This window comes from Caretta caretta, chromosome 14 (genome assembly GCF_965140235.1).
Source record: "Caretta caretta isolate rCarCar2 chromosome 14, rCarCar1.hap1, whole genome shotgun sequence".
In the NCBI taxonomy this organism is placed as follows: Eukaryota; Metazoa; Chordata; order Testudines; family Cheloniidae; genus Caretta; species Caretta caretta.
Window position 1 is genome coordinate 9176198 of NC_134219.1, and position 27340 is coordinate 9203537.

General features: G+C 38.2%; 1 protein-coding gene across 18 annotated transcripts; it reads right to left on the reverse strand.

Annotated features, from left to right (window-relative positions):
- Positions 1–32: 32 nt before the first annotated feature.
- Positions 33–27091, reverse strand: ZNF207 (zinc finger protein 207). 18 transcript variants are annotated; one of them, XR_012664883.1, is made up of 15 exons: positions 26919–27090; positions 25880–26006; positions 24013–24151; positions 22841–23011; positions 21087–21162; positions 20448–20495; positions 18324–18424; positions 16717–16877; positions 15907–15999; positions 14441–14683; positions 13389–13551; positions 12982–13165; positions 12680–12759; positions 8450–8504; positions 33–2854 (listed from the first exon to the last, which is right to left on the reverse strand). XR_012664883.1 is itself a non-coding variant. In XM_075119225.1 (13 exons), exons 1-12 carry the CDS (start codon positions 26957–26959, stop codon positions 13005–13007), a joined length of 1524 nt encoding a protein of 507 aa, XP_074975326.1. In that variant the 5' UTR covers positions 26960–27090; the 3' UTR covers positions 12312–12759; positions 12982–13004. The 18 variants fall into 18 exon arrangements, 11 of the variants coding, with proteins under 11 accessions (XP_074975326.1, XP_074975329.1, XP_074975327.1 ...); XR_012664882.1 differs by having other exon boundaries at positions 33–222; positions 2789–2851; positions 12680–13165; XR_012664881.1 differs by having other exon boundaries at positions 33–222; positions 2776–2851; positions 12680–13165.
- Positions 27092–27340: the final 249 nt, after the last annotated feature.

Below are 27340 nucleotides of genomic sequence, written 5' to 3' on the forward strand. Positions count from 1 at the left end.
TTGTTCCTTCAGAGAAAATACACAGGCAACAATTCATTTATTAAATTACTAAGTTTAATCATTAGAGAAAGTCAGAATTAAATAGATACATATTATGGAAGTATATATATCCAATTTCCCATTCCTGAAGAAATATGAGCCTCATAAGAACACACAGAATGCAAGTTTGATTCATTGTTCTTGGTTCCATATGGTCTTCAACACTTCTCTGTCAACTGAATGCTATGAAAATTAAACTGCAGACAGTTACCATTTCTACAGTCAACATGCATTTTACAGAGTTACACACATACTTACCAACCTTTCAGTTTACCCCTCCCTCTTACCAATACTTTTACCATCTGTTACAAGTTTTGTACACGTGCTCACAGATTGATGGGCATATTTTAATGTTCTAAAAACAGTTAACTTGGTCCCATTCACTTCACTTCTTCAAAGAACATGAATTTGGGACACTTTTTAATATCAATACCTGAATGATTGTTGGTTCACAGAAGATAGATAAACTCTTAGTGTGGCCTCCAAGTAATTGCCACAGTAAAGTAAAAGATCCAATTGTATGCTAAAGGACAGCTATGACAATGGACCAAAAGCTCAACTTAAGATCACTTGTGTAGTAATGACAGGTCTAAAGATTCCCAGTATCCTTTCAGAAAAATCCAAATTTGCTGTGTCAAAGGAAAATGCACTTAGCTCTTTATTATTGAAACAATATTCATATTATGCTGTGGGCTATTTAACTGGCAAAAAAAAAATCTCAGAAAGGTGGCATTTCCACCATAGCTCATTATATTAAAGCAATCGTGAAGCATTGTACTTTTTGGTAATATGAAGCACTAGAGCAGGGGTCGGCAACCTTTCGCACGCGGCCCATCAGGGTAATCCGCTGGCAGGTCGCGAGACAGTTTGTTTACGTTGACAGTCCTCAGGCACGACCCCCCCCCCCCCCGCAGCTCCCTGGGGCTGCGGTTCGCCGTTCCCAGCCAATGGGAGCTGAGGGAAGCCATGGCCAGCACATCCCTGCAGCCTGCTCCTTCCCACAGCTCCCATTGGCCAGGAACAGGGAACTGCGGCCCCAGGGAGCTGCCTGCAGATGGTCAACATAAACAAAACGTCTCGCAGCCTGCCAGCAGATTACCGACCCCCGCACTTGAGGATGGGTGTGGCAAAGGGGAGTGTTCAATACCAAATTGGGGGTACTGTGAAGTAGAAGGTTAAATTTCTTTTTTAGCAACCCCTGTAAGCTGACCTCACAGAATACTGCAGTCCAAAGGAACCACTTATTAACAAGGTGAGAGATTTGGTGCCACAAACAGCAACTGGATTCACAATTATTTAAAAAATATCAATTAAAAGGAAAGATTTGTGAACTTTACTACATATAGTCACTGATTTCAAAGTAAGGAATCTGTAGTTTTTACACGTGCACATAACGCCCAGTCATGTTTAGGAGTTATAGGCCAACAGATTAATTTTAAAGCCAATATAAAAGTGACCCGCCAGGTTCCCAAAAGAGAAGTCTGAACAGGCACATCACAAGTGAGAAAGTTGAAGTGCGTGTGCTGCCACTTGCAGGCAAGTGAACATTTAGTCTGAATTCCTGAGCATATAATAAGAGTCCCTGGGTGATGTGTCCTGCTAAAACTACAAAGGTTATCACAGCTCTTAAAACCAGTCAGCATGTTTTCTTCTATAACATAAAAAATTAACATGCTATTACAATTGAGAATGAATTCTTAAAACCTATGCAAGATGTTCAATTCTGAAATCAACTTGGTGGAGCTGTATATGTCATCTTATCACATTGTTATTCAGATTGTTGCTCTAATTAGGTAAATTGAGATGACGACAGTTTCAGTTTCTATTTGACTACCTCCATCCGTTGGCTTTCCTTGATCTTTAATGTGCTGTAGTTTTGGAGTTTATTTTTGTAGAGCACCTAAAAACGGTCACAGTATATTTGTGTACACATACAAAATTTTATCTTCTGAAGTTAATTTCATACAAAATACTCGAGACGCTCAGGATACTGCACAACCAAAAAAACATCCAAACAATTAAGTCACCTGCTTCAAATTTAAGCTGATAAAGCACACTAAGCAATACTGGAGGGGTGGAAGGAGAAAGTAAAGAGGAATATGAGGGAAAGGCAAGAAATATGGAGTAAACTAAAGTCTCTGAGGAAAACATTTGTAGGAGCTCTTTGAAGTGTAGAAAGGGGCTAAAATGGATTTCAGAGTCTAATCCCATGCACAGGGCCTACTACAGCAAATATATGAGAGTGGGGGTATTAAGTCAGGTGATATTACATATTATCTGTAAACAGAAAATTTAAGTCAAGGTTAAATTACTGCTACAGTATTAGGGGCATGAACACCCAATCCCCAATATAAGCGAATATCAAAATCCTGTATCACCAATTCACTCTGGTAAAATGACCTCTCTCGGTAGTAAGTGAATTACTGAAGAAGTGACCGTTGAATCCACATCCATGTGTCCATTAAGCTTCTCAATACTGCCAAAATGACTATCAAAACTTTTAATCCCCATTTATGTTAATCAGGTGTTTGTAAATGTATAGTACCCCTAGGTGTAGTTAGAATCACTGTATTTTTTTAACTGTTAAATTCTACAAATTTACTCACTACTGAAGACAGCAACATATATCCTACACAACAAAGACGTATTTACATTTAGGTGATCAAAAGACTCTCTCCTCATGTATTTAAATGGTATTTGAACACAGTATTTCAAACAGGAACATCAGGTACTTACAGATTAAACTAACCTGTACTGGCAGTGCTGTGGGATTTTTCTTCTCTACCAGTAAGTAGCAAATGCTGAAATTCTGCTGCTAGTTAACAAAAACACAAGTTGTATTAAATCAAGGAGTTTATCCATAATTTAGTTCTCATTTAAAATTTTTTTTTCAAACCTCAATTGGTACAATGTCCCTTTTTAAAAAAAGAAATGGACTAAAGGCAGCTATAAAATTATGGTTAATTTGCCTTTAAATTTGATTCAAACTTTTCTGACTCATGTACCAGACAAGTGTAATATGATAAATACCTCTTGGACAAACCTGAATGTTAAGGGATTACAAGTTGTAGTTGCAAGAGTGACCCTGTTAAAGAGCACTCAGTGAAAATAGATTGGGTACACTTATTATTTTCTCAAATTTCACCTGCTTCACTGAGGCAATAGAGGTGAAGTTGTTTGTGAAATCAGTTTTACTTTGTCTTGGTGTGTGATTCATAAATCAGGGAACAGAGAAATGGATTCCTTTGAGTATATGTGGGCTGTTCTTAGGTATGATGAAAATTCCCACATTCAAAACCAAGAGGTTGAAGTTGGGACTAGTTAACACAGTTCTAGTAGGAACAGCAGATGTGTAATTCAATTTAAAAAGAATTACTCTTGAAATGTGATTAAAATTTATACTGATATAGCAAAAACAAAAAGGAAACCCTGAGGCAACACATACCTCATCTGACCTATTAACTTCCCTGCCACAATGTGTCTTCTCTCTACACACCCTATAAAGGAGGGGAGAGGGAAAAAATCCCATGGCCTCAAAAATCAGATTTCTTAACTTGCTATTCTAGGAAGCCTGAAATGATCATCTATTACATCAAACATGAACTTATACAAGAGAATGCTACACTGTCACCAGCTGTTGGTCTTACCTTTTAATTCCTAGTCAAGACAAACCTTGAGATGAGCTCATTACCAGTGTTTTAAGATGAGTTCAGCACCATTTAAAAATGGTACTATTAAAACTAGAGTTTTCTGCTAGGGAGATAGATGGTTGGAGAAATCAAAAGAACTGGTGCACAGACTTGCAGAGAAGTGTGGAGTATCCCAGCATTCAAGATATACCATCCTACTAGACAGAATTTGAATTAAGGCTGAATAAAAAGCCTGGATCTTAACAACACTACACTGTGTCTGACGACCTGAATGAAATGTGGATGTTGTAGTGGAAATCCAACTGGTAGTTCACCTTTTCCTCCTTTACTCTCAGGCTTTACGTGGGGACCATCTGGCCAATCAAGGACTGGTCAGGACTCCTGACTGTGGATCCTTCCACGTCTCTTGAGAAAAAAGTTGGGTTGAGAAGTGAGGCGCACAAATTGTAACCACCCTGAGGAGTCTGTTGTATTTCAAGTCTGTGTTAGCCAACGGATCAAGAAATTGTGGATTAAAAGTCTGGCTCTCTTGCATAGAGGTCCTCAGTATACGTAGGTCACTTGGCCAGCAATGATGTTGCAGTTAAACTGCAGATACACTAGCAGAAACATGATACCAGTATTCATTCTAGCTGTGATTATTCTTATCTACTTCCTATTCTGATGGGGTAGAGATCTGCAGAGAGCTGCCATCTGAGCAATGTATTTTTACTGAATCACAACAGTCAGATGATTAAATGTGTTTTGCACAAACACAAAAACTCAACAAGGTCTATTTCCAAAGCAACTATCCTCAGTTCTTTTCCCACTCCTGAACTAATATCTGGACAAGTTTTTATGGCAAACACAAAAATGGACCACCACTACATTTGTGGCAGAAAGAGGCCACTAAACCCACTAACTGCTTTTCTCCAGATTGGCTATCGCAATGGTTCTTAACCTGTGGCCCAATCAGCACAGAGCTGCAGCCCATGTGATATCCTCAGGGCCATACTGGTAGTACTGGATGCAGCCCACAATGGTAAATAGGTTGAGAATCACTGGACTATAGAAAATCCTAGTTACTTTAATGCAGTGGTTCTCAAACTGTGGGTTGGGACCTCAAAGTGGGTCACGACCCCGTTTTTATGGGGTCGCCAGAGCTGGCATTAGACTTGCTGGGGTCCAGGGCTGAAGCCGAAGTCAGAGCCCCACCACCCAGGGCTGAAGCCCTCAAGCTTCGGCTTTGCCTCCTCCTCGGCCTGCCCCATCCCCGGACAGCAGGGGTCAAACTTTGGTTTTGGCTCAGGCTTCGGTCCCCCTGCCTGGGGTCATGTAGTAATTTGTTGTCAGAAGGCAGTCATGATGCAATGGAGTTTGAGAAACCCTGCTTTAGTGAAATCATTTTGAAAATAGGCACACTGGAATTAAGTATTTTCCACAGCACTTAAGGGACAGCATTTAATACTAATATACAAAGTGTTCTGTATAAGGCAAACATCACAGCATTCTAAAGCATCCAAGAACTTAACGCATGGCATGTACTTTGCCACTCCTATTATTTACCTTGCATGTAACGAGAGATATGCGCAAGTTCACCTGATTTAGCAGTTTAACATTATAGCATTTCTTGTCCATGAAATATAGGTCCTTGTAGCTTTAAATGGAATAATACCTAATGCTTCCATTAGAATGTAGGAAAATAAGAGTAATATTTTAAAGTGATTCTTAAGAGCCTTTGGGAAAAGACACGGAAGCCAGAAATGGAGCAACTTTGTGACACACAGGGTATCAGTAAGTTCACACTACTTTGAATTAGGGAATTTCTTGTTTACAATTTAAGTTTTTCCTGGCAATATCCTCCTTAGATCCACACTCAAGGGTGTCAGACAAGCTTCACACTAGGAGCAAGATTTTTTTCTTCAGAACTAGATTTGTGTTCAGAGATCTTTTTGAAACACTTAAGATTGGTCAGTTGATCTAGGAGCTGAGGAAAAACTATTAAATTAAATAATGTAAAGCAGTGTGCCATTATGGGTGGTTAGAAAGAAAGCAAAGCCTCTCTACCTTTTATAGGTCACATATCACCACTGAATATTTAAAACAAATGCAAACTGCTCTCTTGTTGCTTTCAAATTAATACATGGACATCAACTGTGGCACTGAATTAAGATAATATTGGCATGCCTGCTGAAGTCACTGAGACCTATGAACTTCAAATTTTTACTGAAATCTCAAAACGAGAAACTTTTGAAAATCATAAAACTCCCTTAGAGGGAGGCAGGAACAGGGAGAAAGGGAGAAGCGAAGCTTGTGTCTGAAGACCAACTTGAGATTTCCGATACCACTTGAAATGCATTGAATTGAAAATTATAGCAAAGGAAGCTCAAATACACACAACATCCTACAGAATTATTCTGGAGTGCCACTGAGTACATCTTTCGGAAGTAGATAGCAAAGCGATTAGTCTTCCTCCAGATGAAAGTTTCTACTAGGATTCCAAGAAGTATGTTCTCAAATTTACATGAGAATAACTAGTGCAGAAAAGAAAATATCCCTACAGTGATAGGGGAGGAACGAACTACAGTACTTAGTCTCATTTCACAAGATAGATACAAGAGAATCATCAGGTTTTTTTGGCATGGTGAAGAAACATTTAAATTATATTAAGAGCATTAGCACAACAGAAATAGGAAGTGCAAGTAAGTGATTTCTCATGACCATCTTAAACTAGTATCTTCAAACAATGCAAAGGTGAAAACAAATTGATGGTTTGAGTATGACACTGAACATTTAACTGCCACAAGGAATATATGTTTATTGGATATAACCCAAGTGTGGATCAAAGAAGGATACTCATCTTTGTACAAATGTACACTATGGACAAGGGGGAGGGTATACATTAATCTACATTTGAACATTTCTACTACAAAATACACCTGAAGACTTACCAAACCAAATGCAAATATTTGGATGGAAACTATTTAGTGTCAGTCTATTAAATGGTGATATAAGGCAGACTGAATCAATAATGAATATTAAACACTAAATATCTCTGGCTCTTTTCATTAATTGAGTCTTAACAGAATGATTCAGATACCTGTAGCAACACATACAACACACTACTTATTCAATTCTCTTCTGCAAGAAAACTCTTGCCTGTGACCAGTTTATGCAAATAAGGAGACAAGACAGTGACAGTGCTCTTAAAACTTGAATAAATTTAGTATAAAAATGCTAGTTACTGTAGTATTGTCTTGTAGTGTTATAAATGGTAACATCAAACTGACAGAATAAGGAATATAACACAAATTGCTCAACAATTACTTGAATACAGTTAACATTCAGTGCGTAGGTCTCACAAATTTGGGCATTAGTGAGGATTAGAACTAGTTTCTGGAGCTCACCAGGAAGGATCAGAAACCCAGAAGGGGTTCAGAATGTGAGTGTGGGGAAGTTGGGCAGGAGTTCCAAAGGGGGAAAGCAACAGGGCAGAAGGAACACGTTCCACTCTTGTAGGTGACAGTCAATTGTATTAAAGACAATGTGAGCCACAACCAGACTTGTGAAAGCCATACAAGTTAACCATTACTTAAGGAAACGTTAAAGAAATTGAACGGTTTCTATGGTGCATCAAAAACTGTCTTTAAAAACTCATCTGCTGCAGCAATTTCAAATAACCTAGCAAACATTAATTTTTTTAATTTGGAAATTGTAAGAGTCAAATGCTGCCAAGAGGCAGTCAGATTACACAGGAACAAAACCTATTCTCAGGCTGAAATTGTCTAGGTATCAAATGCTTTCGCAAGAAAAAGGCAAAAGGGCAGTCCGCTCAAACAGTAATTTAAAATTATTTAAGGATAGTAAAGTTCTCATTTTCTAAATAAGAGTACAGTTTTATCTTCAATACTGTTGATATGGTAACGGTAGTTATTAAACATGTTAAGTTACATTGAAAAATCCCTCAAAATTCGCAATGAATGCCATGATTTTAGAATACATGGTGCAATACACCAAACTTTACAATATTATGCCTTTTTAAAAAAGAGGCTGATGAAAAGGAAATCTTTCAAACTGACATTTTTGCAAAATCTACAACTTCAATTTCTCATTCCTTTTTTCTATTTACCAACTCAAATCTGTATTTCTTCTTTGCAGGGCTCTACATTAATATTTACTCTTCTGGTGTAACTTTCATGGTATAACATGTGAAAACAAAAATATTAAGTATATCACTATATCCTTCCTTTTATGGAAAATTATTATTCACGGTTCTATAAATACAGCTAATTTTATGCCTCCAGCTCTGACTAATATTCTTATAATTAATACTGTAGGCCTAATAACTAAACGGATTTAAAGTGTTATAATAAAATTTCTGGATTTCAAGTAAGTAGCATTCAATACATTTCCCCAGAAAAGGCAACAGCATCACCCAACAGATGTGTTCATATAAGCTACATGTAGTTCCATTATTAAATATTACTGTCAAAAAAATAGTGCATGGAATTTGGAAAAAAGGGAAATGGCTGAAGGATAAAGGGAAAAAAGTTGCATCCACATCGATCTTAAATATCCCTTCCCCCCAACCTCTTCAAAAACACCACAGCCAATAAGTATGAATATTAATATAGAGCCCATCTACCAAAAGATTATAAAAATCCTAAATTAAATTAAATTTAGGGGCCTTCACCAAACTTGCTGCAAGTTTGGGGACATAGATATCCAACAGCCATAAAGCTGTGAAAGCCCCCAGAATGAATAAAATAAATCCCACTTGCCTCAGACTGAACAGGGCAACACTGAGACTCTGCCTCAGCCTGTCCTATGGCAGGGCTATAGGAAGAAGAAAAATTTAAATTTTAGAAAAACATAACCCAATTAAGTGAAAGACATGCATTCAAAATTAACAAAATTCCAGTGATCAAGCAAACAAAAGAAGTTACTGCCTTAGCATTTGTTTGTTAATTCCAAACTAAACCTTTTATACTTTCTGACTATTTTTGAGTTGTACGAAGTTCTGACTTTAGATTACTTCATTTGTAGCTTGATGACTGGAACACAACTCTGTTGTCTATGGGTATTTTTCCCATAACTGATGGCATTTATTGTACTAGTTCACAAAAAGTAATGTTAGGTGAAAATCCCATCAGCCACTGAAAAGTTTACCCTCACCTTAATGTCTTCTGTAGTAGCTAGACCAGTACAATTATTAAGATATTTAGTACCAGACAAAAAAAATTTAAAATAGTTTTAGAAATTGCAACACCAGCTGACAGGCTAGTTTGTTACAGTTTCAACTTCTGTCATCAGAAGTCATTATATTGCCCTTCTCACTGTGTAAACTAAACAAATCTTTCTTTTTTTCTTTTCGTCTTGTGTTCAGAATTCTTTGGTTTCTGCAAAATAATTTCAGATTATATGCTGTACTTTATCCATTAGTTCACAGAAAAAATTAATTACCATTGACTTGAGTGCACTACACAGGTAATTTGCTCTGCAGCTCCATACACTCGAAATGAGTGCATGCACCATGCAAACCACAGAAGCAGTTGAATACTTTCTAGAAGCTTGTGTCCTCCTGTGCATGCACAGAGCAAGGGTTAATTATTCATTTTAATTATCAGATATGCATCCCATCCTCAAACTTATTACCAGTATCTTGAATCTATGATCTGAAATAGAGGAGCAATGATTTGCAAAAAGAGTAAAAGCTAGTCATCAGGAAAGTCTTACTAATCATTCACCAAAGGAAAGAGTTAGTTCACTCACAGATTAGAGACCACAGAAATTAGTTACCTTTGTAAAATCTAATTTAAAAAGTAACCTCTGTGCTGAAGGGTGGTTTAACAACTCAAGAAAGAGATGATATCAAGACTCCTGGTTTATAATTTTGGCTCTTTCAATGATTTGCTGAATGATCTTGGGCAAATCACTTATTTTCTGTCTCTAAAATGGTTAGAATATGTCTACCTCACAGGAGTACCATGAGGCTATTTTAAAAATGATTTAGATCTTCTAACGAAAAATGCTTAATCTTTTGCACAAGCATTGACTTTCCTCATCTGTTTCTAAACATTTGCCTAAAAATTATTCACTAAGATGTTTTTAGTGCCTACACCAACATTTGGTTATGTAATTTGCAAGTCAGTCAACCAATCTTATTTAATCATAAATTCTCATTTCACTATGAGATATGGCATGCTAATCTTAGGGGAGGGGATTTAAATGGTTAATCCATATAAAAATTACTTTATCTGAAAGCAGCTTGTCTCCTCAGGAAACTCTACTGCAAGTCTGACACTCTAGACATAAATGAAACGGGAGGCCAGTAAGAGACAGCAACTTCTGTAAGAACATTCCCACTGAAAAAGAAGTGACAGCAACTCAAGGTAGCTGCATTACAGGTCTCCAAGTAGAGGAAACAAAACAGGGAGTGTCTACCTGAGAAATACCAAGAGCAGATAACTAAACTTTGCCAAGTATATTTGTAAGAGATTTCATCCATTCAGGTCCTGTTAGGAACAAAATAAAGAGATCTAAATGTTTCCAACCTCTAAGTAGCCAAAATAATATTTGTGAGCTATAAAACGATGCTATCACCTAACCAGCCAAACAATAACTATTTAAGAAATGGGAACTATTTTGGACTAAAGGACAAATAACGACAATTAGTAGAGCAGATCAAGTGAGCAATGCATGCATTAAGGTTCTTGGGTTTTGGTTTTTTTTTTTGACTACTCGTCCTTGAAAAGGGGGGGTGGAATGGTGTAGAGCAGAAAATAAAAGTTTTTTCAAAAATGGATTACAGAACTACAGCAGGGGGAAGGAGGAGAGATATCCTTAGAGCATCATAAGAGCTTGAGAAAAAGCTGGAAGTTCCACAGTTTTTACAGGCTCAATACAAATATCAACCTATTGACATGAATGTTTTTAGGTGAGGTATAAAAAAAAAGTCAAACGTGTTAGGATAGCTTTAATGTTTGGGTTTTTTTGAATGATCCTTGGCATTAGAAGAAAGGAATACAGAAGACAACCAGCTTCCATCTGGAATACAACAATGGACATATTAAATTATGATTGTAGAGAAATGGGAGGGAGAGAAAAAAAGATAACTGAAAACTCAAGGCCAGTTCATAATGCATTTCCAAGCAAATTACTGAATGAGTCTGCTTATTTATTCTACATGTTAGCTGACAGATGGCCAGCAGGTAAACGGCGTCTAGTGCCGAGAAAAATGCTTCTTTATGACATCTGGAGAACTATGGATCTTGCTTAAGATTAATACAAGTTTCTGGAGATTTGCCAGATAAATTTCTAAGTTGTTAAACCAAGGCCATATAACTAGAAATTAAGATGCCAAAGAACCTGAGACACTATATAATGAGTTCCATGGGGCCACATACTCTACTGGAAGACAGCACAATGTTCTGGATATCTTTAATTTTAAAATTTGCAGACTGAAAAGATGGGGCACGAAAGAAAAGCAATGTGAAGTTCCTGGTACAAACCATAGCTGTAAAAAACCAAAGAACTCTCTTCCAAAAATAAGAATAAGTCACAATGCTTAGTGTTAGAAAAAAAACAGGAAAACCTACTACACTGATGACCAAACTAGGGTAAAGGCTGCCAGCCTATGCGATGGAAAAACAAGGGAAAAGAGTATCATCACCACAACACAAGTGGCACAGATAAGATACAACTTATGGCTGGAACTTGTATTTAAAAGTCGATCTGCAAAGGAAAGCAACATTTGCCATTTTCTGCTTCTTGATGTTTAAAAGACCTGGAAGCCCCCCTATCACAAAAAGTGTTCTCCCCATGTTTGTATTTTTCCATTAGAAATTTAGCTCAACACTGGAAGACTAGTCAACTAAAGAAGTAAGATATACTTCGTATCAAGGAAATTAATCTGAGTAAGAAGGTAAGAGACAAATTCAGATTCAAAATTCTGATTTGTTAACTAAGTAATTAAGACACTTGGGAGAAGAGTCTCAAAGGTTCAACACCCAGGCACTTAATGGGCTGAGAAAACTTTCAATCCACAAGTCATCTTGTGTCCAACAACCACCACCACCCAGAGACAATCAGATTTGTAATTCCTTATATTTATGGTAAAAGCAGAAAACAAAATCCCATTCTTTGCACATCAGAGAGGCAAAACATGGGCCAAAGGCCTATTTTTCCTTTTTGCAGGTCACTTTCAATACAGTAGCAATAAAATCACTCACTGTGTGTCATGCACCTAAGCTTCTAGAAGTTTTCTCCTGAATGGCTCCTGAGGTTCATGCATTGATGCAGTCACACATCCAAGAAAGTTATCTGAAGAAAGAACTAACAGGATGCATCTGGCACTAGGATTTACATCAGCCAGGGGTCACAATTACATCTTGCTAACATGTGAAAGTGCCAATGTCATCTAAGATTTATTGTGGACAAGAAGAAAGGCCTATTAAAGAAACCTGTACCATTTTAAACAAATTATAAACGATAGATGAGATGTACCCTGTAACTTCATTCCTATTAATAATTTTTTTAAAAGTTAGTTAATAAGTGTACAGGTCTATGTCTACTTGCTTAGGAGACTACAACATGCAGCTAAGTGACAAAGTTCAAACAAGAATTAGAGTATATCAAAAGAGCAGCAGTAAATATGCGTTTATTACACCAATAACTACTGTGGCATGCATCTGTACAAACCTTGCAGGCAGTTGTCCACAGCTGGTCATGAATAAAAAGGCATATAAATTTTTGTCTTGTTTTATTACAATGAAGTTTATAACAGTACAGAAAAGTCACACGACCTTATTGGGTCAGTTTACTTAAACCCTGCAACAGGAGGAACGCTAAATACATTAAATATTGTTACATGTTCAGACTTTTAAATGTACAGGTAGTTGGGAATAGTTACAGCCCTCACCAAGCTAAGTTGGGGACGTGAAGTCCAACAGCACCTGAAGTGCTGTGAAGGCATCACTTTACAAATAGCAACATAATGTTACAGAACTTGCCTTTAAGATGGTATGTTCATGTAATTCCAGCGCCTTCACAATTTAACGAACCATATTTACTATACTTCACTTCTAAAAACCTAGATGAAACATGAAAAAGAAGCCATACAGTATAAATTGCAACATCAGGAAAAGTTCCTGTTTTATTATTCCAAATAAATTTTTCCCATGTAAAATAAGAATGTCCAATAGTTCCTTGCATGTGGGAAGATATTTTTTTTTAAAAGTCACAATGAAGCCTTAACTGACGGAAGCTTGGCTATATTAACAGCACAAGATGAGAAAAGGTTTAATCTCCAAACCTATTAGACTGTGTGTAGTAGCATCAGTAGCGGCCACCTTGCGACATTACAGGAGGTCTCATTCCCATTGGAGGTCGAGGAGGTCCACCTTGATAAGGGGGCACCATTGGAGGTCCCTGACCATATGGAGGCATCCCTCCAGGAAGGTATCCTGGCATGCCTTGGTGATGAGCACCATACTGACCTATGAATAAAACATTTTAAGATGAAAGTAAAAGTATCTACTAGTTTTCTTTTTTAAAAATGTTATTTTAAAATAAAGCTATTTTAGTGGATTCAAAAGGTTAGAGACAAAGTTAAACATTAGTTATATTTCTGTAAAAACCCATCCATTTCAAATTAACTGCTGCTTCTAGATTTAAAAAGCTTTCAGTGAACTCAAATGTATTAGGAAAAAGTGTGATTACCATGAGGAGGCATAGGAGGTCTCATTCCCTGTTGCTGTGGAGGAATTCCAGGTTGTGGTGGCATCATACCTCCAAGCGATCCAACTGATGGATTGCCCATGGATACCTGTCCTTGTCGAGGGAGATTACGTTGATATTTGGGCAACTGTGCCCTTCTCTCTTCCTAAAAATACAGCACACATACATGTTTTAACACTCCAGAAAGAGAAAGGTAGTTGAAATATTAATTTAAATATTGGTGCAGAATGTCCAGGTACATAAGCCAGAATTTATAAAACTGAAATTGTTACTAAAGGTAGCTTCAAAAATAGAACTAAATTTGCTATTATAAAATTCTCAAGTATATTACCAATAGTATCTCTCTTTCCCAGGAAAGCTACCACATAGTGCAAGTTCAACTATTTCAAACTGCTATACTAATACTGTTAACTCTAATATTTTGCACATAAGGAGCCAATCCTCTCGGGGCTGAAAAAGATGAGACTCAATCTCTTCTTAATACTAAAATTATATGTAAAAAAAATCTCAAATGAACTGGGAATCTAGAGGACAAATCTAAGTCTAACCTGAATTCTAACCTTGCTTAGGAAAGCAGGATGCACTTTGTCTTGAGATTTTTCAGTTCTGAACTAATTGTTTTTCATATCTGTCAGGAGCACTTCACAATTGCTCAGTCTCACTCGTGCCAGGCTGCCTAGCTATGTGTCTGTATAACAGTTAGAACTGTGCCAGATACATCAGCCTGCAGAAGTGAGAGCCAATTAAGGCAGAGCCACACTCAGGAGGGGTTATTCTTAGAGTCAATGCAACAGTTTCACCATTTATAAAGGTATGGTTACGCAGTCTTAACTCTATATTACGATATTCACCACCTTGAAACTGAAGATATATCCCCTCACATGAATTTCTGATAAATTAATTCAACATATTTTATACTCCTGCCAGCATTAAAGTCATCCTTGGATAGAGAAAAGTATCCTGTTAACCACATAACAATTGCAATGGAAACGTGAGTTGCATTGATCAACTTAAGAAAAACGGTTTTAACTTACCAGTGATATATCCTCATCTGGATGGATCAACTTACTGGTTGCACTGGTTGTTGTAAGGGTAGCAGGCTTACTTGTTATAGACGTAGCTGGTTTAGCTGCAGTACTGTTTGTTGTGCTAGTGGTTGAAGCTGTAGACTGTGTATAAGCAGGGAATGTAGGTTTGGGGGGCTCTGTGGTTGTTGCAGGTGTATTATTCAAAGGTTTGAAATCAGTACCCACTGGTCCTGGAACAGCTGCCTGAGCCTGTGAAATAAAAAATTAATCAGTAGAAATACTTACTTTTTAAAATAAGACTCATTTACCTGTTTGATATCTGAAACTTTCCAGTAAGATACACAATTAAAATAAGCTAGTCCAAAGTAATGTTCAGCCTCATCACATAATACTAAAGCAACTGAAAACAAAGACAAAATAAAACCTAGTGCACACACTGTAAGAGTCTAGATGTTGCAGGTCAAAAGCAATAGCTAAAACAAAGGTACAAAATAAAAATTGCATATATATTCTGCTGACTTTCTTGCATAATTTCACCCAAAACATTCAATTTAATATATAAATCCTTTACGGACCACTCTGCTTTAGTAAAGACAAGCTATGCTGAAGTGAATTTCTATTTCTGTTATTACAATTAGTGTACTTTAGCAATCATTAGTGAATACAACTCCAAGTGTTAGCATTCATTAATGAAATTAGATGTTTTGAAAATCTTGGCTTTAACTAAACCTTTCAGCATAAGATGTCTAACATGTCAGACTTTAAAAATTTAAATTAATTTTGAAGCAGTCTCTCCATAACAAAAACACTGCAATAGTCTTGCAAAGGTCTTTTAAATATCTGTCTACAGCTCTTCCTGAAATTTTAGTCTCATTAATGATTAAAGTGAAAACAAATTTGAGGTCCACTGTGAAACACAAGAGGCTGGAGTCAATACTGTCTGTGCTTAAATTAAATTAGAGACAAGACAACTTTGCTTTAAAAGTAAAATACTACAAAAATGAGTTTCACTTGAGAGAATGCTTTGGCAGTAGCCAGCATACATTTTCAAGTCTCCATTCAACCTTCTAACTGAAGCCAAATGTTTCAATTTTAGAACATAATGCAAATTAGAGTTTCCCTATATTAAGATTAAACAGCATGAACTAAAAAGGTTTCACCATGCATCAAGCTAACCACTGCCCACTAAAATGCATTTTGCTGCTTTCATGCTTTTTTAACCCTTCAGAACCAGGATGTAGTATTTCTCATTTCTTCCCATTATGCAAGAGAAATTGAACACTTCGAAATGTGTATTCCTACAAGATGTAATATACAATTAAGGATTTTGTAGTTTTACCAGCTAAACATAATCAGGAATATAACAGCAATTATCTGAAGATGTTTAGGCAGACAATTTCAGATTTACATAACGGTCCAAAGGGTTAAGTTGCAAAGCAATTCCTTTTTTAAAACTGCAACTTCCTGCGTACTTGTGCTGTGCTAGGAAACAGAGCTTTAGAAGATGCTGACAGATTTTCTGAATTGGATGAAGCTGTACTTGAACTTGTGACAGGTGTCCCCATCTGTAGCATAAAAGAAAGGAAACAGTGAACAGTCTCCAAACAATTGGGTGGAAAATATCCATATGGAAGGATCTCTTATCCAAGGGACTGAATTTTTGTAAATGATTATCTTCCATGCAGAAGTCCAAAATGCAAAAAGGACATTATGAAAGTTTCTGCAACATACTTGAAAGCAAGTAAAGAATTAAGGATGTATTCATTTACAACAAATGGCAATGGTCACAAGCCTTAAAAAAGAAAAAAAAAAAAAAAAAAAAAATCAAGAGGCCACAAGTTGAAATCCTGCTTAAAACAAACCATGACAAGACTTGTGCATTGTGAACTTTAGTGAAAGTTTTGAGAAGTCAAATCTCCATCTGCTGACAGGAAAAAAGTTCAGCCAACCATTCCCCTCCATAAGGGAAGTAATGTCAGAGTGCTTTGTCCATCCCCCACTGCCCCACATCCGCTGATAGAAGTTATACCTAGTTCCTGGGCTGCTATAAGACACTGAAGACAGGGGAAATAAAAAGTGAATAAAAATCCTTTTAAAAAATCAGCAGCCTAGTGTTAAACTGCATTACAATAAAGAGTCAAAACAGGTGAGAAGTTTTATCAATTACTTTTGTAGTATCTTCAATGAGAAGTACTAACAGTCACAATGATTTAATTTTATAGTCCATTGTAAGGGACAAGACTAGATAGTTAAGATTCCAGAGTCTCTGAAGGTCACCTTACCTGTCCTGCACTGGGGAAAAGTGGTTTTGTAACTGGAGGCTGTGGGGAGGGTGCTGCTACAGCAGGAGCTGGAGGTCTATTAAGAATGCCTGGTGCTGTCACAGGCTGTGCTTGTGTCATGGGAGGCATACCAGGACGAGGACCAACAGGTGGTGGCATACCTATGAAAATAGGAAAGAATCTGTAATAAAAACTCAAGCACAGGTGAACAGAAATATTCTTTCTGAGTACACTATTCCAGAATATTTTAAAAACAATATGTGCAGTCTTGACATAGATAAGCCTGTAATGTCAATGTACATTTTATCAGCTTGTAGAGACAGCTGTTTTAGATAGTCACAAATTAAACACATATGCATGTATAATATAAATTAACACACTTACTTATAAGAAAGACTGAAGTTTTGTCACCTCCACCTTACAATTACAGATTCAATTTTGAGACACAGGGAAAGGACAGACAGGAGCTTAGGTACTCCTCCACCCCCCCAACACAGTTGTACAAGTTCTTTCCTTTTAACTCCACATGCAATTCAGAGAACCTGTGTAAGATTCACTAACTAAACCTAAGCTGCCAACTGCGTGATAAGGCTGCTACGAAGCCTGGACAAACTGTTTGTCATTAGTGGAGAATGAACTTTATGGGGCTGGTAGCAAAGTGTAAACTCAGATCAGGCTGTGACTGATTGCTCTGCAGAGGACATGGAAATGGCGCCCTCAGACAGCCAATATTGCAGACTATTAAAAGACCAGGTAAGGCAATCAGAAACATAATTCTTCTGACGGTAGACATATTATACGTAAAAGACCTTTAAATTAAGCAACTTAACTCACTTGCAATACTTAGTAGTTTAAAAAAAAAAAGATTTAACCAAACTACTTTTGAACATGTGATTGTCACGGAAGGTTCTCCTAAAACGGTTAGTACAGTTAACAGATGCCCACAATACTGGTTACAAGCAAAACAAGAGAAAGGCTATGAAGCAGTTTTTAAAATCTTATAGTTATGATTTAAAGCAAAGCAACGCTTCAACACAAAGAAACACATTAAAATACTCGATCACCTAAACAAAAAGTCTGGAGAAAATTTGTTGTGTAAAATATAAAGCTTCCTGAAATAAGACAAAAGGGCTCCCCCAAACATAGTGTAATACAGTCAATTCTGGACAGGAATAAACTTATTTTATACAATCTACCTAATGGGTGTGAATCTTCCAGCCTACTCAGTTGAGTTTAGGATCGCAGGTGAGTTTAAGACTGCACCAATTTCAGCCAGCTGTCAGTAACAGCAGTCAAAACAGCGATTTTCTCTTTTCTAGGATCCTGAAGTACCAGTCAGCTGCTTTTCACAGCTGTTTCAGTGTTTAAAAGCTTGAGAGAAAGGATAATGAAAGAGGAAAAACAACTCTCCACATTTTCCCTCTCCAACAAATAAAAGTGTACTATTTAAAAATGTTAGTTTGCCACCAAATTCTACCCTTTATCTTTGTGGAAAGCCACTACTGAATTCTAGAAATCTAGTATGAAGTATGGGTAGCATACAGCCCGACTTTTAATCATATGAACCCAAGAACCCCAAGTTAAATAAAAGATATAATTTAGCTCACCACAGTATGAGTTCGACATCACTGACCTACCTGGTGGCATACCAGGCATAAGAGGTGGTATTCCTGGCCCAGGAGGCATCATTCCACCCATTGGCATCATCCTATTAAAATATAAAATAGAGACTAATATGAACACTAATGATCTCCTATTGAGACTATTGGCACACACTAATATTAAGCTAAAGGTGTTGCAAGTAACCTAGTTATTTCCACCAACAGAGGAATTCAAGTCATCTTGACTCAGTAGACAAACCAGTCCCCAATAAAAGAGGTTCCACTGTCAACAGGAAGAGAAACAGTTTTCATGTGGGATTCAATTCCTTAAGGTGACATCAATCAGATTTAATATCAGACTGCCAGGCCTAGTCTCTCCATTAAAAAGGTACTCCAGCATGTCCTTTTCAATTAATTGGCTCAGCTTCAGTGTAAGTGGCCTACTAATAAATTGTATACCAAGTGTAATGCTAAGCTAATTAGTACCCCACTAACAAAATGCCCAAGGAAATTTGTTTAAATCATGCTGTTACACTACCCCTCATTTTTTAAAGACTCCAGGATAACGTAAATAACAGTCTAACCTTGAACAATGTGTAAAGAGACAGAGTCAACTTGAAATCAAGTTAGTTATACAAAATATTAGTCAGAAGTTTCAGGTAGTACATATGTCTGAGGTCTCAGGCCAATTTTTGTGAATACACAGCCACATCTTCCTATTTTAAAAAAAAGTTTCTACTTCCAATGTTGTCTGACAGACAACCAAACAGGTAAAGATGACTACATAAAGTTCCGTCAAATGTACTGAAGAAGGAAACATCAGAAAATCAGTTTCCAGTAATTCTGGCTATGCTTTGAACCGCAGAATTTGATTGTGCCTATCTAAGGTCATGGCTTTTTCTCTGTTCTAAGAATAAATTCCTCTCACCTACTGGATATGGTTGAAGTTTCCTCCAATATGGAACACTGGTATCCCAATGGCCCCTCCTACCATCTGTAGCTGCTAAACTCCATTAAAATAAGCTAAAAAGACATTAAATACTGTCCTAATATTACTTTTCAAGGTAAGCAATTTAGTTACCACAGGATTTTATTAAATGGGAGGCAAGGTTTCCACAAGATACCATATGAAGAATGAGGATTCTTAAGCTAGAAACACCTGCAACCAGGCTAGGGAAAGTAGTGAAGGCACCCCACAGTATCAAAAGATTCTCTCAGGAACTCTTGGATGAGGGAGGCCCTCCTACTGTTACCATGAAGATGCACTTACAAGAAACAGCAGGGATATTATGTAATGAAATGGACATTTGTTTCTTAGAATCTGAAAAGAACAGGGCTAAAGTACAGTAAGTTAGAACATATTATTTCATTGGCCAAGGCTAGTCTTACTTATCCTGATGTTCCCTTATTTTAAAAAAAAGAACGAGTGGAAATCTGTTTTAGGTTAAGTTAGGCTTTAAACTGGTAACAATGTAAAGTCATAACTACAATCTATAAGATTGTAATTGGTTTGATAGACTAGTGCAGTTTTTTGGCAAATTATGTTCCTTACTATATGGCATAGCATCCATCCAGATTAAAATTTGACAAAGAGCTTTAAGTGCCACTCAGACTAAAAACCAGGGAAAATTGGCAATGTCCTGATGGCAGAATGAAATCCTTCAAGCTATACATTTCAAAACCAAACAGAAAAACACCCACGTAGAATGTAACTGCAATAATCAGACTGATCACCACAGTTTTTTTCTAATTAAAAAACTGTACATGACATTAAGCAGGTTGCTTAAGCTATATATCAATGAATCCTCACTGAAATGTTTTCATTAAAAAAAAAAAATTAACCACCCACTACTCACAGGGATTGACCAAATGAGGCTGAAGACTGCTGCAAAATGAAAGGTGAAGTAGGAAACAAGACAGCTATTGCAATGTTATCTCCCTTTGTTTTGTCTTATAGATCCAGATGGAGATCCCTTATTATTCTTAACAATGAAAACCTCAAACTGTGCACTACACAAAACCTAGTTACGGAACACTAAAATATTGAGAGGGGCTCAATATGACACGTTTCATTTGACATAAAATGGCATAATGAATGTACCTAAATTACATTATTAATTAGATGCTTACATGTTTTCACCGCAAAATGACTGCATGTACTTTCTCTGTTGATGTAATCTGTGAAAATGTATGACAAAAATCAAAAAATCTACCTGTGATTTTCCAAACACATTGTGATAGGGTGTTATGTGTCAACCACATTAACAATTTAAAAACTCATCTGTACACTCTACAACCAGTCTGTGTAAATCTCATTTAACAAAATCTTAAACTGACTAACAAGCTTGTTCCTGGTTGGATCCACAACTGATGAAAACAAGAGATAACCTTTGATACAATAATGTATATACTCAGCACAAAATTTGACAATGGGTTCATGGAAGGGTTTAAACCAGCAAGTCAAGATTTTACATCCAATTATATTACCTGGGGGGTGGGAGGAGGAGGAGCAACACCACCACCACCACCACATTTACACATGACCTGCTAAATTTTAGTGACATTTTGACGTTGTGGTATAACCTTCCAGGCCCTATGTTAACTTTAAAATTAACTCAAGTTTATAAACCCCCCAAAGTTCCACAGAGATTTTGATTTTTTCTAAAACAGTTCAGAGCCGCTAATGATAGATTTAGATAGCAAACTGCTAGTGTGCAAAAACCACTACATGAACATAGGCCAACTGATTAAGCCTACATTTTTACTCACCCAGGTGGCATTCCTGGCATAACTGGAGGCATTCCTGGCATCATTGGTGGAACACCTGCCATCAAGGGTGGTATACCTTTAAATTGAAAGTAATTTTTAGATGAGTAATAGATTTATCAGTGTGACACTTCAGACACAAACAAGACTGGATCAACTATTTGTATACAAGCTTTAGAGAAAAATCCTTTTTAACACTGCTTGAAGATATATTTTGCATGAGTTTTCAAGGATGGGGGCAGGTATCATCACTACATTTGGACACGTGATCAGAAAACTGATTTTCTATCACTAAGGGATAGAGACGCTCTTCCTCTTTATATAAGTGTATACATAATCTAGCATTTTGTCAGAAATTTAGCCAGCCTAGAGATAGTAATATCTTACTCTTATATAGCCATTTTTATCAGTAGATCCCAAAGCACTCAATAGTCTTAAATGTAATTCTCCTCGTAACACTTCTGTGAAGTAGGGAAGTATTAATTTCCCACCTGTAGGGCACAGCAAGGCTAAAGGACTTCCCCCAAGGTGACACAAGAAGTCTGTAGCAGAGCAGGGAACTGAACCCAGGTTTCCCAAGTCTTAGGCTAGTGGTCTAAGCACTTACAAACTAGGCTCCCTCACGAGGGCATTTTCTCTCCTTGACAGAGCAACTGCTTCCCTAAATGGCAGTTTCCAACCTCAGTGAAATTCTTAAATGGCATCAGGAGACAGGCTAATGAAAGCTTCTCCGATATAGCAGATGTAGGTATGTTCATCACTTTTAGTGTCAAAAAGTCAATTTATATAGTATATAAAAGCAGAAAACTATCAAGGGTAACACAGGTAGGCAATGTGGACAAAAAACCCTGTCTAAGGAATGGAAGTGCAAAATGATGAACAAATTATAGACTCATTAAAAATCTGGAATAGGAATATGTTTAAATACGAAAACTACATTTGGTCATGTTAGAATTGAAACTCATCTAGGCTTTTAAGTGAATAGAGACAAAATTAATCCCTTTATTGCTACTACTTGGAAGGATTTTTTGGAATAAGTTACTCACAACAGAAAGACTATCCTGTCATTAAATAAAAAGAACCTATCAGTGACATTTAGCTTTTCATGTTTATGGACTGTAACGGGTCAGAAGCCAGCCAGTCCTGTTCAATTTATAAGACCCACCTGAGAAGGAGATAGGTGTTTTCTACAAAGGGCTGAGAGGGCTCAGTTGAAGGGGAACTACAGAAAGAAGTCTGGCTCATGTGACTCCCCTGGAGCAGAGAGAGAGGGAAGCAGAATGAAAGGCTTCTGGGCCCCAGCAGCCTGCACTGATTGTGAGTGTGTTACGTTGTGAGCTGTGTTTGAACTAATGAAACAGTGCCCTGGAAGAAGGGCCTGAAGGACTCTGGGAGTGGCAGTGAGCCCCTCCTGGGAAGGCTGGGAGAACCACAGGCAGGTAATTGGCCCAGGAACTGAAGGGGAAACAGAGGCAGTAGCTAGCCTGAAGCTAGACCAGAAAGGTGGCATTATGACCATTTTTCCTTGATTGGTACCTTACTTCAGCAATCCTTCTAGCACTATTGTGACATTTCTTAATGTTGTATTTTTTTTCAAGAAAGAAGATGTCAAGACATGACTGATGCTTAAGCACAGCTAAGTTATACTGTCATATCTAACAGTGTTGGGAAGGTGACAGACCATCATCCTAGCGTTAAAGTAGCATCTCAATGAAAGTATTTGGTTTTTCCATGTTAGCTTTAAAAGCCTATGTTACCTGGGGGAATTCCTGGTGCACCTGGCACAGGAGGCAATCCCGGTTGTGCCATTGGGGGCATGTATCCCTGCTGCGGCTGTACTGGTTGTGGCTGAAATGAAGTTGAAGCTGTAGATTCATCATCATCATACTCATCAGAATCATCTTGTTGTTTCTTCTTCTGGCTCTCTGCTAAAGAAATGTAATGAACACTGTCAGATTAAGAACAACACAAATCTACAGCGTTTAAGAGCATAGGATTTCATCTACTACCTAGGTGTTCCAATTTGAAACTAACTTTTAAACCACCTTGCTGGTAATTTGCAACTATGTATTTAAGGAAGGAAGGAAGGAAAAATTTTACATAACCCTTCCTCCCTTGAGTTATATGTGTGTATGAGTTGGTAAAGTGGGGCAAGAAACCCTACCAGGATTATTCTTAAGAACTGCCACCTAGGTCTGCATGCCACAGCTTAATCTACGCAGTAGGGCTCCAGGGGGAGGCTAGAACACCAGGGAAGTTCACAAAGGCATTCTTAGCATCCAAGAAGTCCAAACCTCTATTCTATTTATGCTGTTTTTCTTCTATCCACCCTCAAGTCACAGTTCCTGCTATGTAACAGGATAATCCTTTTCCAGACGGGTACTTGCCAAAGCAGTTACCTTTGGCTAGGAGAAAATATCATTAGTCACTTAAGTTGCCAGCAAAGCCTACCAAAGTAGTTACAGAATGTATCAACTTCTCTAGCTGAACCAAAATCACTGATGATATTCCTTACCTCCACTACCTAAAGAGCAAGGCAGCTCCACTAATCAAATCTGAATGGCAATGTAAAACCCAGGCCACTAAGGATTTTCCTTCAAACAAATCCTGTTGCTAAACTATTTCCTCAGGACCAGCTTTAATTCTATATTTAAAGTATTTACTTTCACAGAGCACGAATCCCAACTATTACAGTTTTATGGTTTAAACAGAGCTCTGTAAGACACTGCATTTCAGGATCAAAACAGGGCCACTGTAACATTTTAGTTTCACTACTACAGAAATGCAATTTATACATTCATTAAATATTACTTACACCTATGTCATTCATAGTAAATAGGGATAAAGCTATGCACCTCTTTATAGGCTCTAATCTAGTTAACATATTATGGTGAAAATATGATGTAAGTAACTAAACATTCAAGTTTACCCTGAGTTTTTTGTTCAAGTAACCGTCTCCTTTCATCCATGTCTTTTTCTGGAATGCCCTCCATACCATAGATTTCCAGTTCAATGTCCGTTCTTCCAGGAATAGCATTTGGAACAGCATCTATTGTTTCTTTATGCACCTAAACCAAAAAAGTTAGATTCTTTTATTGCAATCAGCTAAGATTTTTGTGACTGATAACATTACTTCTACAGGTTTCAGAGTAACAACCGTGTTAGTCAGTATTCGCAAAAAGAAAAGGAGTACTTGTGGCACCTTAGAGACTAACCAATTTATTTGAGCATGAGCTTTCGTGAGTTACAGCTCACTTCATCGGATGCATACTGTGGAAAGTGTAGATCTTTTTATATACACACAGAGCATGAAAAAATACCTCCTCCCACCCCACTCTCCTGCTGGTAATAGCTTATCTAAAGTGACCACTCTCCTTACAATGTGTATGATAATCAAGGTGCTGGAAATGGCCCACCTTGATTATCATACACATTGTAAGGAGAGTGGTCACTTTAGATAAGCTATTACCAGCAGGAGAGTGGGGTGGGAGGAGGTATTTTTTCATGCTCTGTGTGTATATAAAAAGATCTACACTTTCCACAGTATGCATCCGATGAAGTGAGCTGTAACTCACGAAAGCTCATGCTCAAATAAATTGGTTAGTCTCTAAGGTGCCACAAGTACTCCTTTTCTTATTACTTCTACAGGCAGTGTCAAATCTTACAGATTATTCTGTTAAGGCTATCCATTTTGTCACCTCAACTCAAATCCATAACAAATGCACATATGTTTAGTTAAATAATAATTTTCCTTTTAAAATCTGTAACTAACATCTACTGGTAATGTCTCTCCCAAACAGCTGCAATTTGTGTTGGCCCCTACATGAAAGTGTTTTGAGCAATTTGTTCCATTACATTTATAATACATTTAACGCTTTTTACTCTGTATCAGATTGCTCAATAACCTAACTTTTGGGGGAGGGGAAAGATGTGTCCAGTCATACTTTCGCAAGGAAAAGAAGTGTCTTTTAAACTAAGGGATGCTGCTAAAGATGGGCATGTGCTACTGTACATTATTCACAGTTTAGCTTAGGTAAGAACTACATGGTATATCCCTTTTTTTAATACTACTTTAACTGCCTTTGTAAATACAGCCTCATGAAGAAAAATTTTAGTCTTTGGCTTGGTCTACACTTAAAAGTTAGGTTGACATAGCGACATCTGTCAGGGATGTGAAAAAAACACATCCCCGATGGACACAGTTATGTCGACTTACCCCCAGTGTAGACGCAGCTATGTTGATGGCTACCATCATTTTGGAGACTTGGTATTCCTATACAGATGGAAAAACCCATCAGTCAGCACAGGCTCTGTCTACACTATGGAGTCATGCCAGCATTATGCAATGTAGCTATACTGGTATAGTCTCTGTAGTTTAAACATATCCAGTAATAGGTTCAGACTAAGAAGTGCATTTTCCCTTGTCAATATAAACTACACAGATGCTAAAGCCATTTTAGGAACTTGTTTTCTGGATTTAAAACCAACTAATACATCCTCCCCAATGTCAAGTGTGAATGAAAGGCCAAGATGATCTGTTTAATCTATATGCTATCATGTACATTTGTGACAGCATTACTAAAACCAGTGAGTTTATAAAAAGGGATGTATGTTCTTGTATTAGAAATAGAGAAGAGAGACATCAATGTTTCCTAAACAAGGCAACTGTAGCAAAGTTTTATTTGAGATTCTAGCAGTAATAAACAAATAATCTTAAAAAAGTTTTTAATGCAGTATCACTCTAGGGACAAACTGAACATGAGGCAAGTTATGCATATATTTAAAAAAAGCCTTACCTGCATACAATGTATAGCTAAACCAGGTCCTGTATACAGTTTCTTATGACATATATGGCATTTAAAGTGCTTTGCTTTTTGATGCTGTATAAGGATTTTCTCATCATCAAAATCCCTGTTGCAATACCTATTCAAGATTATTAAGGACATTCTGAAGCTTTAAGATTTTTGTATCAAACAGCTTAAAGGAATGGCAACAGGGAAAAAACCAGGGGAGTTAGATCAAGTGTAATACAATTCTGTCAAAAGATGAATTTAAAACGGTGGCTAGGAAACAAAATTTTGGCTGCAGCAAATTGAACTGATCTTTAATGCTGCCTTCAGAGCAGCAGTCAATCCTTTAGGAGACTGATGGAAGCACCAAGTCTCATTAAATACCAAGGTTTCTCTGATTGTTGTATGCAGCGCAGTTGTAGCCCTGTTGGTCACACAAGGTGAGTGAGGTCTCTCTAAAGTTTCTCTAAGACAGTTTTACGGCCTCTCCCTGCAGAGATGAAGATTTTTTCCATCTCCACGAATCCACACTGTCCCAGCTAGCAGCAGCTTGCTGCGGACAGTGTCATCTATTCCTGCGGAGACTCCTCCGCTCACCCACTACCGCAGGCTCGCTAGGAGCTCGGTGGAGCTGGCGGGGAGGGAATACCAGGACACAAACACCACCCAGCTGAAATTCCAAACAAGGCGGTCGGGAGGCAGAAGGAGCAGGCCGCGTCCCGCAGAGCAGGGAGAGGGGAGAAAGGGAGAGAAAAGCCCGAGCCCAGGCCGCCTCATGGTGAGGGAAGGAGAGCGCGGGGCGACTCCCGGTGAAGGACGGGGGGGGGGACGGAAGGAGAGCCCGAGTCGCGGGACCAGGCAGTGAAAAAGTGGAGGAAGAAGAAATTGAGCGAGTGCGGAGCATCCCGGCCAGGAGATTTGGGGGGGGGGGGGGGGGAGCAGAGACTAGGCCACGTTCCGGGGTAACAGAGACCAGGCCGCGCTCTCCCTTTTACCCCCACCCAGTCCCGGCCGGGAAGCCATCCCGTTCTGTGGCAAAGGATATCAGCACCAGGGCTTCAGCTGCTTCTTCTTCTTCCGGCCCATCGCGGTGGCGCTACCGAACTAGAGAAAGGCGAGAAGCAGGCACCAGCCGGAGGCCTTCCAGCGGCCTCTCGTAGGAAGACAAAATGGCCGCACCGCTTCCTCCTGCCGCCGCCTCCAAGCCCTGGGCTTCCCAGGATGCACAGCAGCAGCAGCCGCGGCGGGGCTGTCACGTGACGTCCACCAGGCGCCCTTTGCTTCTGAGTCTCCTAACAAACACCGCGATGGCTGACGGCCGCCATTTTGTTTCAACCTCCTTTCACGTCCCGCCTAGGGGCGTAGAACCCTCTGTCATGACGCCCTGGTGGCCACAGGGAGCTGATAAGGGTGAGGAGGGAAGGGATTCGGATACCCACCAGCGAAGAGGTTTAAGGTGCCCACAGG